The 15419-nt window shown below is 43.3% G+C and overlaps 1 protein-coding gene across 3 annotated transcripts in view; it reads left to right on the top strand.

Annotated features, from left to right (window-relative positions):
- Positions 1-15419, top strand: part of sh3tc1 (SH3 domain and tetratricopeptide repeats 1) — a 101936-nt gene that overhangs the window by 61166 nt on the left and 25351 nt on the right. Inside the window, exons 1-2 of one of the 3 annotated variants that reach the window (XM_012955723.3) lie at positions 11199-11333; positions 13803-14101. In XM_012955723.3, coding sequence (XP_012811177.1) covers positions 13837-14101 — 265 coding nt within the window. In that variant the 5' untranslated portion in view covers positions 11199-11333; positions 13803-13836. Of the gene's footprint in view, positions 1-11198; positions 11334-13802; positions 14102-15419 lie in introns of those variants that run through there. The other 2 variants (XM_004911255.3, XM_031895316.1) reach the window with 2 other exon arrangements.

Below are 15419 nucleotides of genomic sequence, written 5' to 3'. Positions count from 1 at the left end.
TATCTTGGCTGCTTTCTTTATTTTATTGGAATTATATATCCATTAAGACTTAAGCTAGACAGAGGGAGTGAAAGTATTAATAAGAGGAAGATGATGGAAGTCAGACTGTAATGGTACAATTGAGAGAGTGATAATTCCTGGGATTCTGGTCTAGTGGAACTAAAATAATGATCCAGATGTAGGACAAGGAGCATCATTTTGAAGGAGGAAGGGATGCTGCAAATCTACTCAACTGTGCGATATTAATCATGGGAGATTAACAGGTTTATAAACTAACCCTACAGCACTTTCGTAAGTCAACTGGTATTAAAAGCTAGTACAGGTATACAGGCATACATCATAGGTTGGTTTCTTTAAGCCAGGACTAGAAGAATTTGCAACTTCCAGACCAACTATTAACTAAGCCAAGCTCTGTCTTTGTTAAGGGGAATCTACTTACTATATTTAAACTTATATTGTAATTAGGTAGAGGAATATAATAATCATTTTTGTTACCTGCCCTGTCCAGGAGTTAGCCACGGTTTTAAAGGCAAAAGAGTATTTCTGGGTTTTTAGTACATTGTTTATTAAAAAAGAAAAAACAGAAAGGTTCTAAAGTCTATCTAGCAAGCCTTCCGGGCTACCTTCCTGTCAGTTATTGGCAGTGCTGTACAATCTTACAATATACACAATTACACACAGGGAGGACAAGTGTTATAATAAATACAATAAATAAGTATAAATACACAGGGAGTAAGCGCCATGTGGTATGAGACACAGTAGGAAGAAGGTCCCTGCCCCGTAGAGCTTACAATCTGAGTGGTTGGGTAACATACAGGCACAAACTGGAAGGTAAGAGTACACCAGGTATGGGCATTTGCCCTTAAGCGCAGGACTGGGCAAAATAATGTTTTAGTGCTCCAGAAGGTAACAGTCTGAGTTTTATCTTAAAGAGAGTGGGTGACTGTTCCCTACGGAGGGATTCAGGGATAGAGTTCCAGAGGGAAGGAGCAGCGAGATAGAAAGGTTTAAGACGAGAGAGCGCAGTTGGTGTGGATGGTGTAAAAAGAAATATTGTGCCCAGTAATGGGTCTGGTGGATGAAGACTACAGAAAATACTTTGAGAGACAGAACTTTCTTACTGATGTCATAAACGCAGTGTGACAGCTGTATTTTCCATATAGGTATTCAATGACCCATGCCTGGGGGGGTTGGAGCTTCAGTGGGAGCAGCCAAAGGGGGACTTACATAGAAATAACTTTTAAAAGCAGCATCGGTCTCGCTGTTTATATTTTCTGTGCCTGACTCCTGCTACATTCTTTCAAGAGTCCAAACCAGAAAACAAACTGGGATAAACAAATTTGGCTCTCAATAACAATTAGTAGGTACCATAGTGCATGCTTTAATTTATGTACATTTTATTATACAAATATGTATATGTCAAATAAAACAGATGTGCAGTAATAATAATATAATAATAATAATATAAGATCTTTAAGCAGCTAATCATTGCTTTTTAAACAGCTGGTACAAAATGAGAGTATTTGTACCAGCTGTTTAAAAAGCAATGATTAGCTGCTTAAAGATCTTATATTTTTCAATAATATCAAGCAGAAAGGAATCTAATGCATTGGTCAGGTGAGAAGAGCGTATTATCAACCATCATTATTTATGGTGCAGAATCAGATTCTTCTTGATGTTCCCTTGGTTTCCACATAAATGCAAATAAAAACTGGTGGGCATCCTGGCATAGAACTGGAATTTTCCTAATCAGCAACCTTAAACCTATCCATGCTGAAATATAAGAATAAATAATTGAATTCACTCAAAAGCTTCACACTTATGTATTCATTATAGCAAAAAATATAGTGTGTCCCAGTGTTTCCACCCTGTTTTGTTAGCAGAATTACGGGACAGATTAGTGAGCTTGTTACTAAACTGAGCGCTCTGGTTTTGTCTTCAAAAGAAAGTTTCATAATAAGAAACCTATGGCACAGTTATGGCAGGTACAAAGGTATTGGTGCAAAACTGATAACCTCATGTTCCATATTCCTCAGCCCTGTAATGTGGATTTCATTTCATGGCACCTAGGAAATCATCTGCTAATAGTCATAGGGCGAGTAGACCTACCAATCTGGTAGCAGGACTTCTGCAGCAGGAGATGTCATAGATGGAAGTTACAGGAGCTCATTTATCAACACTGGGCAGATTTACCCATAGACAGTAACCTTTGTCAACAAGTCAAATTGTTGCATTAATTGTTCTACCTGCAGCAGGCTGAAAAAAAAGCCAATTACTCTTTGGTTGCTGTGGGTTACCACCAACAGGTAAGTTTGCCCAATGTTAATAAATGAGCCAAACAGTGTTTTCATGTTGTGCCACTCTTCCCTTCATATTCACTTTTTTTGGAAGGCAGTATAAACACTAGCTCCCCCCTCACACTTTATGTGGCCATGAGAAGGGATACTGGGGAGAAAAAGGAATTGTAGCAGTTTTTCGGGAGGTAGCAATACCTGGAATGGTGTGCAGGGGGAATGTGCTGTGACTAAGGGACAGTGTAAATAGTCAATATTGTGTAAATTGTATAATTGTGGCATCGTTTGTATAATGAAATGGTGTCAGGTAAAGAACATAAGCTGTGAAATAGTGTGTATAGTAAGGCACAGTCTCAGGGTTGTCCAATTGAATCTCACCCAGAATATATGAAATGACTAAAAAAAACAAACCGGATGAATTTGAGCTTAGACCAATAATGTAAAATGGATCTGAATGCTTGGATCAGTAGAGCGGCTCTTCCAGTCTTCTAGACTTTTATTGAGTGCTGAGCATGCAACCGGTACATTTGGACAAAAACAAACTGATCTACCAGGTTTATATCCAAAGGCCTTTCATTGGGGTCTCTCAAATACCAGGTGTCTGCTTTCTCCCTGCTTATTCAATTCAAACTCGCCTCTAACCTTAACATTCACACATTTCTCCAGGGTGCCACGCCCATGAACCTGCCATTTCTGGAGCCCTCCGCTCCCTCGGTCCTAAAAAGGCCTGGACTGAAAATCTGTGGATTCTGGCAAATGGCAGATGTACTGCTGTAAGATGCCATATCCAGTCACTATTTAGTAGGCTGGTAGGGGGCTGTTTCTATATGGATTAAGGAGGCCATTAGATGAGCATATGTAGCCAAGGGGTTGTCTCCTTCTCTGTGAATCGGGGCTCATTCTACCAATGGCATCAGCACCTCTTGGGTCTTCCAGAACAGGCCTCAGCTAAACAGATTTGCAAGCCCGCTACTTGGTCCTCCATTCATTTCTTTGCTAAATTCTACAAATTCTAGGTCTTTGCGGCATCTAATGTGCACTTTGATAGAAAAGTGCTACAGGTTGCTGTGACCTAAGTTACCAGACCCCTTAATCATTGATTAACAGCTTTGGCTTGTCCCCATGGTTCCTGTGTCCCACAGCTTGTTAAATGAACAAAAGGACTTTTTATTACTTACATACTGTAATATCCCTTTCTCTTCAAACAGCTGTGGGAAGTCCTCCTTCCCTGGAAACAAGTTCTGCTGGTTGTCATTTGCCTGGCTAGAGTCTATTGCTCTACATAGTTGAATTACTTTAATCTGTATCTTGGTTAGACAAAAATGAATCCTCTTGTGGGCTGCGAGGGGGATTGTATCAGAAGGAGGAGTTTTCTTTCTTCCTCTAGATTCTTCCCTTCTAATGGTTTTTAAGGCCCGTCCACTCCTGGGTAAGACCATGCCCCATAACCCACTTCTCCAACCATACGACTAAGCTTTATTGTAAGTGTCTAAGTTCAGGCAAGGTATAGGAGATACACAGAAAGGGTCTTGGCAATCTCTCTCTGTAAAAGCTGAAGGCATGGGGTGGACTAAGCCCTCTGACTCAAACCAGCCCCCAGGTCAAGAATGGCTGTGCATGGGAGTGCCAGCCTTTGAAAAATATGCCAGAGGTAAATAGATAGGACCACCATAGGGGGTTTACCTTGACGTTGTATGGTGGCTTACCAATCTTATGATCATAATTTTGTAACTAAAACCCCGTACATGCACTAGCATAGATAATTTACGTATGAAACGGGACCAGGGAATGTGCATTGATCAATCCCCCTCTCTTTTTTTTGTATAAAGATATAGGGGATATCTTGGCTACAGGGTGCAACATAGGCCAAGGGGAGGTAGGGGAAGGTTCCAACACAGGCCAAGGGGAACAGGCAGCACAACCAGCAGGGCACATGTCTATTATTCTGCTTCCCTTTGCCTCTGGTTGGCTGGGGGGTAATAACCAGCCCACTAGACAAGCAACATGGCCAGTAAGGGGCAATAGCCATTTTAAGGTACTTAAAAGTAAGACATTTGGAGGGCAGTGCGGCTGATCCAATTTAGCAGAGCTAGGGCAGGCAAGGGACAGACTGCATAGGTAGATCCTCTCTATGTTAAATCCCAGTGCACTTATCCTGCTTCATTAGTATGTAGTAAATGACAGGGTAAACAATAAGTAAAGGCCTTGGCTTCAAGACCCACAGCAGCTGAGAAACAATTATCCCAATCTATGTGTTATAATATGTTTTTTATTAATAACAGGTGGCTGGTCTATATATAATGGTCACTTACACTGCGTAATCAACAACCATAAAAACCAACAAAAAGAAAAAGTATTATGCAATGAGGAATCCCTTTAAGAGGGTGAAGGAGATGTACACTACCTTTTTCCCTTTAATTGGCTGTTGGATTCAATTAGTACCTACCATGCGTTGCTAAGTGGAATGAGGAACTGATAATGCAAAATCTCAAACCAACCCCGACCCCCCAACCAAAAGAAAACAACAGAAATTAAAAAAAAAAGTTCTTTAGGTACGTTGTTTTATTGAATAAGAAATTACAGAAACGTTGCAAACTCATCAAAGATTTTTACTGTATATTTAGCTAAAAGTCAAGTTCCAGGTTATCCATTAAAAAAGAACTTTATTACCAATATACATTCATTAAATGTATAAACACAATCTCTTGCCTACAATTCCCACCTTTGCTCTGAGAGCACAAATAGGTGGCTGCTGGTTGGATTACAGTGATAATCAGCGCTGCTCTGAGATAAATAGCAGGGCAGCTGTGTGTGGGTAATGCCACATTCCCCTAAGGTGCCCATACACGGGCCGACGCTGGTCCTTCAGACTGATTGGGCACTGCCGAGAGGCCTGCCTGAAATTGGGGAGATCTCGATCTGGCAGCTTTGTTTTTTCCGTCGGATCGGGGAGCACATCAGATCGCTGATGCAGTGTGCCTATCTATGCCTGCCATTTTAATTTGATCCTTTGGCCCAGAGGTAGGCATATTGGGAGAAGATCTTGCAGTGTATGGCCACCTTAAGTTGTGCCTGCACCTGAAGGCATTGAATCCGCATGGGTATGTCTGCCTGAAACTGCTGGAGTACACAGTGTGGGCAGAAATACGCTGCGTGTGCCTGCACCTGGGCAGGGGGGCTGATTCCCAACAAGCGTTTGTATGCTGAGACTCACCCCTGTGTGGCATTACCACTAGTGTGAAGCAAATACACGCCAATCATTTCAAAATAGTCCAGCAGAGGGCACCAAAGGGTTTGTGTGCTCAGTAATCAGAACTGGTGGTAAGAAGGGGAAAGAGCATTTTTATTCCTACTGTTAAATAAATGTCAGAGTCAATTGCAGTAAATATATCATAATTAGTGTAACTTGATTAATCTTTGCTTGCCCATTATGACATTCCCAGCACCTGGACCTCCCCATCCTGCCCCTGCCATCCCCATGCTGCTACATCACCATTCTGCTGAAATAATAAGTGGCAACCCTATTTGGATATAAACCTGTAATTATGCCCTAAAAGCTACATTCCTGTATCCAGCATTCAAGCTACAATGGCCACTGCACTATGCTGCACAGGGGTGCTATGCGCCAAGGCCGACCCTGGGATAATGGAACTGTTGTCACTCATAGGTGAGGGAGCGGATGTATAAATGCAATGCATCCTTGCTGGTATCTTTCCACAATATAATAATACAGTTCTTATTCAGAAAAACATGTTTTACTATCATGCCTTAAATGATGCTACATTCACAATGTACAGCTTGATATCTGGACCGAAGAATAACAAAAAAAAATGTAAACCTTGCATGCAATATATTTACCCTTTAACCTTTATAGTGCCCCTTGCCCCTCCATTTCCTCATAATTGTGTTCCTAATATACTAATTCCACATGATAGGTGACACATAGGATTCGAGTACCATTGAATCCTATAGAGGCTAAGAAAAGTAGAGGAGTAGAAAAGTCAGTATTTACAAGGAGAAGTTAACCCCCTAATTGTTTTTGTTTCACCCAGTTTTAAAGGAGAAGGAAAGTCAAAACCTATTAAGCACACTATTAAATAGTACTACTATTGCTGTGTAAAAACGCTATATTCCTGGCTTGCCTAATGAAAGATTTACTGAGATACACTTACTAGAACCTACATACTTGTTTCAGTGAACGGCGCCGCCATCTTGTCCAGCATGTCTGTATGGGCTATTGCTGAAAAGCACAAGCCAGCCCCCCCTCCGATCCCCGCACCTGCTCACAAACCCCTCCCTTCATATGTTTGCCTGACACTTGCATTTGCCTTCTGCCACAACAACCCCCCCGCGCACTTGCCGGGTCTGCATGTCGCAGAGTTTTGTATAGCCACCCCCCCCACCCAACAACATGTCGCAGAGTGTCCTCGGCCCCCCCCCCCCCGTTCACCGCGCACCTGCCACAAACCCCCCCGCTACCCCACAGCATGTCACAGAGCATCCCCCCTCCGTTGCCGCTCGCCACTCACTGGCTACTTGCATCTTTATACTGCGATAGAACTGCACTGGGCAGAAAGAGATATACTCACCCCCCCCCCCGCTCACTGCGCACCGCTACATTGGGCAGAAAGAGATATGCAGATACAGATCTACACTCGCTTCTCGCTCTCCTGTCGGCTGCGTCGCCATGGCAACCAGACGCTCAGCTGTGTGCGCATGTGCAAGCTATGGATCTGGTCCCATGGTCAGTGCAGGAGTGAGGCATTATGGGAACTTTCTTTGCACAGCTCAGCGCTTTTTTTCCTGTTTGGCTTCTGATCTTCTGAACAGGAGAAATATGGGGAGACTTAAGGGCAGGTATGCCTGCAGCTTGAGATTAACTCTTTATTAGCTGTTCCTTCTCCTTTAAGTGGGGGGCTCAGTGTGTGTCAGGGGCTACCTAGGGAATGGGATGATAATGGGATTCTCACCAAAGTTTTAAGCAGTCAGCAGATTAGTACAGACCGGCGGGCTACAGGCTTTTCCTCCAAGGGTTTCCATTCCACTCACTATTCCCTTAACTCTCCATTTGGCCTGGGAGAGAGATAAAGGAGCAGATTCCCTTCCTGCGGCCGGAGGAGACAAACATGCAGTGTTTCTCAGCTGGAAAGTGGAAATGCTGACACGACTTGTTATGGGGAATGGACCCTGAGAGCTGAACAGCACCGCAGCCCAGGCCCGGACTTAGCATTTCAGGTACACAGAGGCCCAAACAGCCCCCAGCAGCCCAATAAATAGTGACTGTCTGTGGCATCTTACAGCAGCTCCTCTGGCATTTGCCAGAATCAGCCCATCTGAGTCTCTGTACATCAGACTTTACATTTTTTCTCTTAGGCCGATGGGCACCAGGCTTACTTTGTGCTTTTGCAGTTGGCAGGGCTGTATTTGAAGCTTTCTGGATAACTGGTTTCTGGTTACCTGAACCTGTAGTGCAGTTTTGCTTTGCTACACTCCAAATGCATTTAATAATCATTTAGCACTTCTGCTAAATTTTGCAACCAAAGCTGGAAACCAACTAAATGTCCAGGAGGAGCCCTGACTCCTGCCATATTGTTTTAATAGTCAGTGAACATGAACATTGCTTTCAGGGGCAACACTTACAATTAATGTTAAAACCATTGTGAAAGTGAAAGCAAAGACCTGATTGATTGCTATTGTCAACTGCACTTTCGCACCCCCTGTGTGGTTACAAGGCTCAGCTATAGATGTGAGTGCTAGGGACATCTGCAAGCACTTGTGCTCACTTTTATATGTGACCTATAAAAATAAACCCATATACACCATATACTTAAGGTCCCCATACATGTTAAGATTTGCTTTCTTGGCGGGATCGCCAAGCGAGCGGATCTTCACCCGATATCCCCACCTACGGGGTCGATATCAGGGAGTGTGCAGGCTAATTCAATCGTCTGGCCCTGGGGCCAAACGATCAAATTATATTGGCGGCAATGGGGCAGTCGGTTCGGGGACTGCATCAACGAGCCGATGCGGTCCCCGATCCGACTAGATTTTCTAACCTACCCGATCGAGATCTGGCCAGATATTGGTCGGCCAGGCCGTCAGTAGTGCCCATACACGGGGCGATTAGCTGCCGAATGGGTCTAAGGGACCAATATCAGAAGATAGAATCGGCCCGTGTATGGGGACCTTCAGGGGTAATGTAATTAAAGGTTCAATATTTGCTACATGTAGCCCATAGCATCAACTTGTCAGCAGACTGGAATAAGGGGGATCCAATATGAAAGACTCAGTAGGGATCATTAATTAAAGCCCCAGATGCATGCACAAAAGCACTAAGGGCGCAAAATCAAACATGGTGGCTTGCGTCAATTTTTTGAACTTAGAACTACTCCCCACCCTTGGTATATGAGGAAAAATATGTGATTGCTAACAATAAAATGAAGTTTTCAAATAAAGTTGCTTTCTGCTTGCTGGGGTCAGTGACCCTGGAAACCCGGATAGCATTTTAAATAATTAGAAACCACCACAGAAATGAAGGCTGGTTTGTGATCACAGCCTAAATGATAGAAAAATGTCATTATAAAATGAATCTGCCCCAAAGAGCTAAACTGATCATGGTTCCTTGTGAGCTGCCTATCAGCCGGACCCTGTGGCCACGTCCTGTTTATCCAGGGCACTTCCAGGCACCACGTGCTGACATTGCTGAGTACAGAGATTTCAGAACAATGTCTGGATGTTCAGCTTGTGTGATGATGTGACTCCTGAACTCTCAGCCTTGCTCAGCTGATTTGCACACATCCATGTTCAATATTGAAATGCTGTATCTATGGATTCATGTGCTTATAAGTGCCAATGGCACACAGACGTATAAACCCATAGAATCACGTGTGCAGTTCCCTGAGAGCCAGAAGCAGAGGTGTCGGTGCAGGAAAATGTTTCATCACCAGGGCAATGCCCGTCTGAGCAACGGCGACCATTTGCATTTGGAATGCACTTTGGTCTATCTCCTGACTCACAATCTGAATTCATTATGGGTCAGTCTGAAATGCAGGGGATCCCCCTCCACTCCCAATAACAGTGTGTTGGAATGCCACTAGGGTTGCTGCCTGGCCGGTATTTTTACTAGTAATATGCCTGCCAAGGCTGAGGCTGGTATTACACATTTACTGGCAATGTATATGTAATAATATCCTTAAGTTCAGCCCCTGGCTCACCCCCTTAAGCCCCTGATTTGCCAAGAATCTAGCAGAAACATACCCTTTTTCCCTTCCCCAATCCATCTGGAGCCGCCTTTGACATCATAGCTCTGCCCTCTTTCATCATCAAGCCTCCCCCTTTAACATCACAGACTGACCCTGCTGGCCAGTAACTATCTTCTTAAAAGGTAGCAACCCTAAATGCCACCCAGGAAATGAGTGATGGTGTTATCTGATGGTGAATATCTCCTAATGTCAGCATTCCCTTGTGTCTGTGGGCACAAAATAGGCCTGTGCGTAACTAAGTGCGAGTCCAAGTCTTGTGTTTTGCAATGCGGGCTCCATGACAAGCATAGGACAGCACTGTACCATAAAGCACATATACCGTCCCCTTATGAATACAGTGCTGCTGAACCCAGGTAGCACTGTATTCCAAGGTGGAGCACAGGTGCCTATGCTTTGTTTTGGAGAGCCCAGATCAGAAATACATTCTTGACCATCTTCAAATGTTACCGGACCACAAATTCCATCATGCATTAAAACTTGTTTATATGTTGAAGGATGTTGAGATCTGTAGTTCAGTAGCATTTGGGGACCCAGGGTTCAAGGAACTGTTTCAGCAGCCACCTGGTTGCTTGGGTTTTGTTTACCTTAGCAACCAGGCAGTAGTTTGAATGAGCAACTGGAATATGAATAGGAGAGGGATTGAAGAGAAGGATAAGTAATAACAAGTACAGTAAAAATAACAATAAAATTATTACTTCACTAACCCCATTTGAAAGCTGGAAAGATGCAGAAGAGGAAGCAGGGTCGGTGTGGGCTGGCGGGGGGCCCCTGTGGGGTGTGGGGGACCCTGGGGCTGTAGCCCCAATGGGTCCTGAACCCCCCAGTCCAACCCTGAGAAGAAGGCAAATAGTTCAGAAACAATAATAAAATAATGAAGACAAATTGCAAATGAAAAGGACATTCTATGACATAATTAATTGGATCTTATTTGTTAATGTTTCCTGAGGGGCAAGGCTCAAAACCTGTCACAACTTTGCATCTATAAAAAGCTCTGTAAGGCAACACCAAGGTTACACACACACGTTTTACAGTGTATTGATGGGAAAAAATGCATGTTGGTGGGTCGAATTGCGTGTCTTATCCATATTTCTTATCTTATATTACCTATATTTTCTATATTTTACTCTTTTAAACATTTTTTAAAACATTTTTTCTATCCCTGCCCATCACTGATGATGTCACTTCCGGTTTGCAGCAACAGCACTTCCTGTTTAATTGTGATCGGCGGTTAGTGGATCAGGTTGTGGATAAGGCAGTTGCGGGTCGGGTTGGGTAGTGGGTCAAAGCAAGTAAAGATGTAGGAAGCAGTTCCGGGTCTCGGGTTGTGACCGGGGATCCAGGTTGGGTCGGGGTCTCAAAAATTGGTTCTGCGTAGGACTCTATTTTCCTGTATTTAGGGAAGGTGCATATACAGTACAATATACAGTATATATTAATGGATATTATCTTACACCGAATAAATCTCTAACAATTGTTTCACACTATAATATGTACTTTGTACCTTTATCTCCAATATCTGCCCCTCTGTCCTAACTTGAAATACCATGTGCCTCCCCCCCATTACAACATGATCAGTACAATATGGGTCACGCTGTTAATGGTCAACTCTGTGTCAATGGGGAGAGGCAGAGCTCGGCACTGGGTAGTTCAGTCAACAGGAAAGGTATCGAGGTCACACAGGAAGGGATGTGACAGACAGGGGGCTGCTGCGCACACAGCGCTGAGCCACATTCTACTCTGCCAAATGCTCAGAGAGGAAAAGATCTGCTGGGAAAAGGTAGGAAGCCTATTAGGAACTCGGCATTAATTTGAGTCCCACCATCCAGGTCTGCAAGCATGGCACTGATTTGTCTGGGGAAAGTTTACTTGTAAAGTACAAATATATGTTTCTTTATTTTAGGCAGCTTAGTGGGTAGCATTGTAGCCTTGCAGTGCTGGGGTCCTGAGTTTGGTTCCCACCACTGGGCACTAAATGAAAGGAGTTTGTATGTTCTCCCTGTGTCTATGTGGGTTCCCTCTGGGTCCCCTTGTTTCCTCCCAAACTCCAGAACCGTACAGGCAGGTTAGCCGGCTCCTGATAAAACTGACCTATTGTGTATAGTATGTGATAAGGACCTTACATTGTAAACTCTGATGGGGCAGAGATTAATTTAATTTCTAACAATAATAATTGTATAATAATCGTATTAGAGTTTTTTTTATCATAATGCAACAAGTAATTAGTTTAACCCCACTTACAAAATCTTGAATAGGTGTAACTATCCCTGCAGCTGTAGCTGAACTACACATTCCTGCTTTACTCACTTGTCCATTGGTGACAAGCATTTGAAGTGAAGTGTTTGCTTATGGTTGCAGTGCAAATACACTTTTGTGAATTGCCAAGCTACATTTTGATGATTTAACACCAAGAATAAATAAATCAGGGATGTTTTACTCCGGCAGATAAGAAGCTGCTACTTGTTGCTGGCTGTAAAGAAGCCTTCTGCGGAATAGTTCAGCAGTGAAAACTTGTGCTCCCTGAGGGTGGCAAAGTGCCTGAAGTGCCTTAGTTGTTCTGTGTGCCATCACCCTCACAAGCTGTGAGTAGCAGCTACTAGAATCCTTTCCATTGGGGCACAACTAAACACCTTAATAGTTTTCTCAAAATAGTGCTTTCTAATGAGAAGTATTGCCCTTATAACCAGACTAATGGAAACCTAATCACATTTGTCCTTTCATTCAGTCAGGCATTTTCTATACTATTGGGAAAAGAGAGTTAAAGAGTAACTGCTCCCGGGGAACATTAGCCAGCGAATGTGAAAGATTAATGCCTGTCGGTGTTTCCGTCGCATTTGTTTGTTTGCGTTTGTGTTGAAATTTGAACTTAAGTTGCAGCCTGGGGGGAGATCATGAACTCAGTAGTACTGATGAGCGAATCTGTCCTGTTTTGCTGAAAAATTTGCAGAAAATGAAAAATGACCCGCGCAACAATTGTTTTTGACACGCAAGTCAAATTTTTGCTCCCATTTCACAACAAAAATCTGCCAATAGCGAAACACAGAAATTCACCACAAATCCATGCCTGACAAAAATTTTGCTCACCACTACTCAGCAGCCTTCTGTACATGCACAGTCAGTGTATATACAATTTAGAGTCTAATGAGATTTATTCCTCCATTTATACACTGACAGACTTTATACTGACAGCCCAGGTCTGGACTGGGACTCAACAACAGCCCCCTAGAAGCTACAGATTGCCAGTCTGGGCCTGCAACAGCCCCATTGCACTTCCACTCATTCCATCAGATGCCAAGAAGTAGCTTTCAACTTAAAGTGCCAAAGGCTTTAAGAATAATGAATTCTCTCCCTAAAGTGGCTGTGATGGCAGATATAATAGATATTTTTAAGACAGGGTTGGACACCCTTATAGTTTGTAAGAAAATACAAGCTTACTGCTACTAATAAACAGAATACTATCCATTCACTAGTCCTAATGTGATATTGCAGTGAGGGCGGAGGTTCAATATAATAGAAATTAGGAATCAATCTCCTTGGGCTGTACCAAATATGATCCTTAGGCTGATGCTACACAGGGCTGAATCACCCCTCCACTGGCATCAGCCTCCTACCTTGCCTGGACCTGGAACCATTGTGCTGGCAGAGTTGCCATCTGGTTGGTATATAACTGGCCTAGCCAGTAAATCACCAACTAGGGCCAGCACCGACATTACAAACTTACTGGCACTTATATTACATATTATATATTGGACATTATGTTACATATTTTCTCTCCAAATCTCACCTAACTGGCCATTCAAGATGGACCTTCAGTATTATCTAGATGGGCAAACAGGCATTCTCCCCTAACCTAGGCACACACAGCTTGTGATGCATCATTCACAGGGTTGTACTGGGCCGGTGGGGGAACTGGGAAAATACCCAGTGGGCCCCAGGCCTCTGCCAACCCAGGTCTGCTCCCCTCATTGGTAACTTCAGGCGCCATCACTTCCCACCTCCCCATTGCGGCCACAAGAAGGAAATGCAGTACACAATGGGGGGAGGGAGATTGAAATTGGGTCAGTAGATTGCGACTGGAGTGGGGTCCCCCAGGTGGGAACTTTTAAATGTCATATTTTTACTATAAAGTTACCATTTTGAAGTTATCATTTGGACTAAATTCATCATATACATTTGTTTCCTGCCCCCCAGTGCTCTTTCACAGAAAAATTACCAATACAATTTTTTCATGCAGTATATTTTGTTTCAGTGGGTACAATGCAGATGATGTAAAAGGTGAAAAGATGGAGGCGACAGATGCCAGTGCCAGCGGTTATCATTCTAGGGTTTATAAACTCCATCCTATAGAGGAGAATGAATGTGAGTCGGAAACAGCAGCTTTGAAGCCACCAGAGTCAACTCATTGGACAGAGAGAACGATACAAGCGGTGCGATTGGACGATATCATTGTGGAGAATATGAAGGAGCCCCCAGCTGTACAGCCGGCCAATAATTCTAAATCTATTATTTCTTCTGCCAAAAAGGCGATTTCTGCCCTAGGACCCAGTGGTGAGTTTGAACTTGTATCCATAAGCCTGGAGTGATACAGGAACTTCTATTTAAGCAATAAATGGTGCAATTACAGTGTTTAAAGAGGAACTCCACCCAAAACCTTTGTTTTTTTGCATGAAAAAACATCATTAGAAGCAACTTTCCAATATACAATTTCTTTGTGCTTTTCTCTGACTCTTAAAACAGCAGAAGTCAGTTCTCATTCAGCTGGTGTCTGCTACATTGTTTCAGAAGTCAGAACCAGTAATGCAAAGAGATAGTTACTGCTTTCAAAAGTAATTATAAAAGTATTGGAATTTTTTAATCAATGTATATTGAAATGTTTCTTAGAATTTTTGTTTTACCTTGCAAAATAACAAGCACAGAAAAGTTATAAGGTGATCCCTGGAATTTGGGCTGTTTGTGCTTAGTGCACTCCAATAGATTCCCTTTACAAGAGCTGATAATGTCAGGTTTACTGGTCCGTGCCTCTATGATGGTGATCAAGTCTTTTCTTTTTGTTGACTGAACATTTTGTAAGCTTGCCGGACACTTCCTTTACATTATGGCAGCTTATTGAAACACAGGGGTGCACAATACCTACACGCATTTGGTGAGTTCCATCACTAAACAGGGCCGCATGTTGAATACCAGTAAGAAGGTAGAAATGTTGGGGCCACCCCTGTACTCATGATACTTCTTTGGGGTATTGCTCAGCATCATGGCTTAGGGGGCATATTTATTATAGTTTCTAAGCCAACATAACCAGTGATGGTGCCCATAGCAACAATCAGATCAGATCTTTGCTTTTGTTTTAAAACTTGTAGGTAAATGTTCAAATCTAATTGCTGATTGGGTGCTATGGGCAACAACACAGGTGACGTTTGCTTACACACTATAATAAATATACCCCTAACTCGCTTAAATGCTCCTCGCAGTGGCAAGCAGCACCCCCAGCCTCTCTGGGAATTCCTTACACTGGTGGGTAGCCCTCTTGCTGTGTCCTACTCAGATTTTCCTAACATTTTCCCTATAATTAAATGCCTTTCCACCATGCCTGGATATGTGTGCAGGCCACAAAGGCCCAGGGCTGCAGAAATCTGGAACAGCATGTTGCTAGCTGGCTGCCCCCCCCCCCCCCCCAAAAGCTGCTGCCCTAGGCACAGGCTCTCGGGGTACCTATATATAAATACCACCCTGCCTAGGGGCACACCAGGTTTAAAGGATAAAAAAAGGGTTAATCACTGAGGGGTGGCAAATGTTAGGCATGCTCCCCCCGCTCAGTTATTTTAATTGCTTATCTGATCTCCAGGCCAGTGCTGTTGTTTGCAGAAAA

Source organism: Xenopus tropicalis, chromosome 1 (assembly GCF_000004195.4).
Source record: "Xenopus tropicalis strain Nigerian chromosome 1, UCB_Xtro_10.0, whole genome shotgun sequence".
NCBI classification, from domain to species: domain Eukaryota; kingdom Metazoa; phylum Chordata; class Amphibia; order Anura; family Pipidae; genus Xenopus; species Xenopus tropicalis.
Note: the sequence above shows the minus strand (reverse complement) of the source record. Positions and strands in the feature narration are given on the sequence as shown.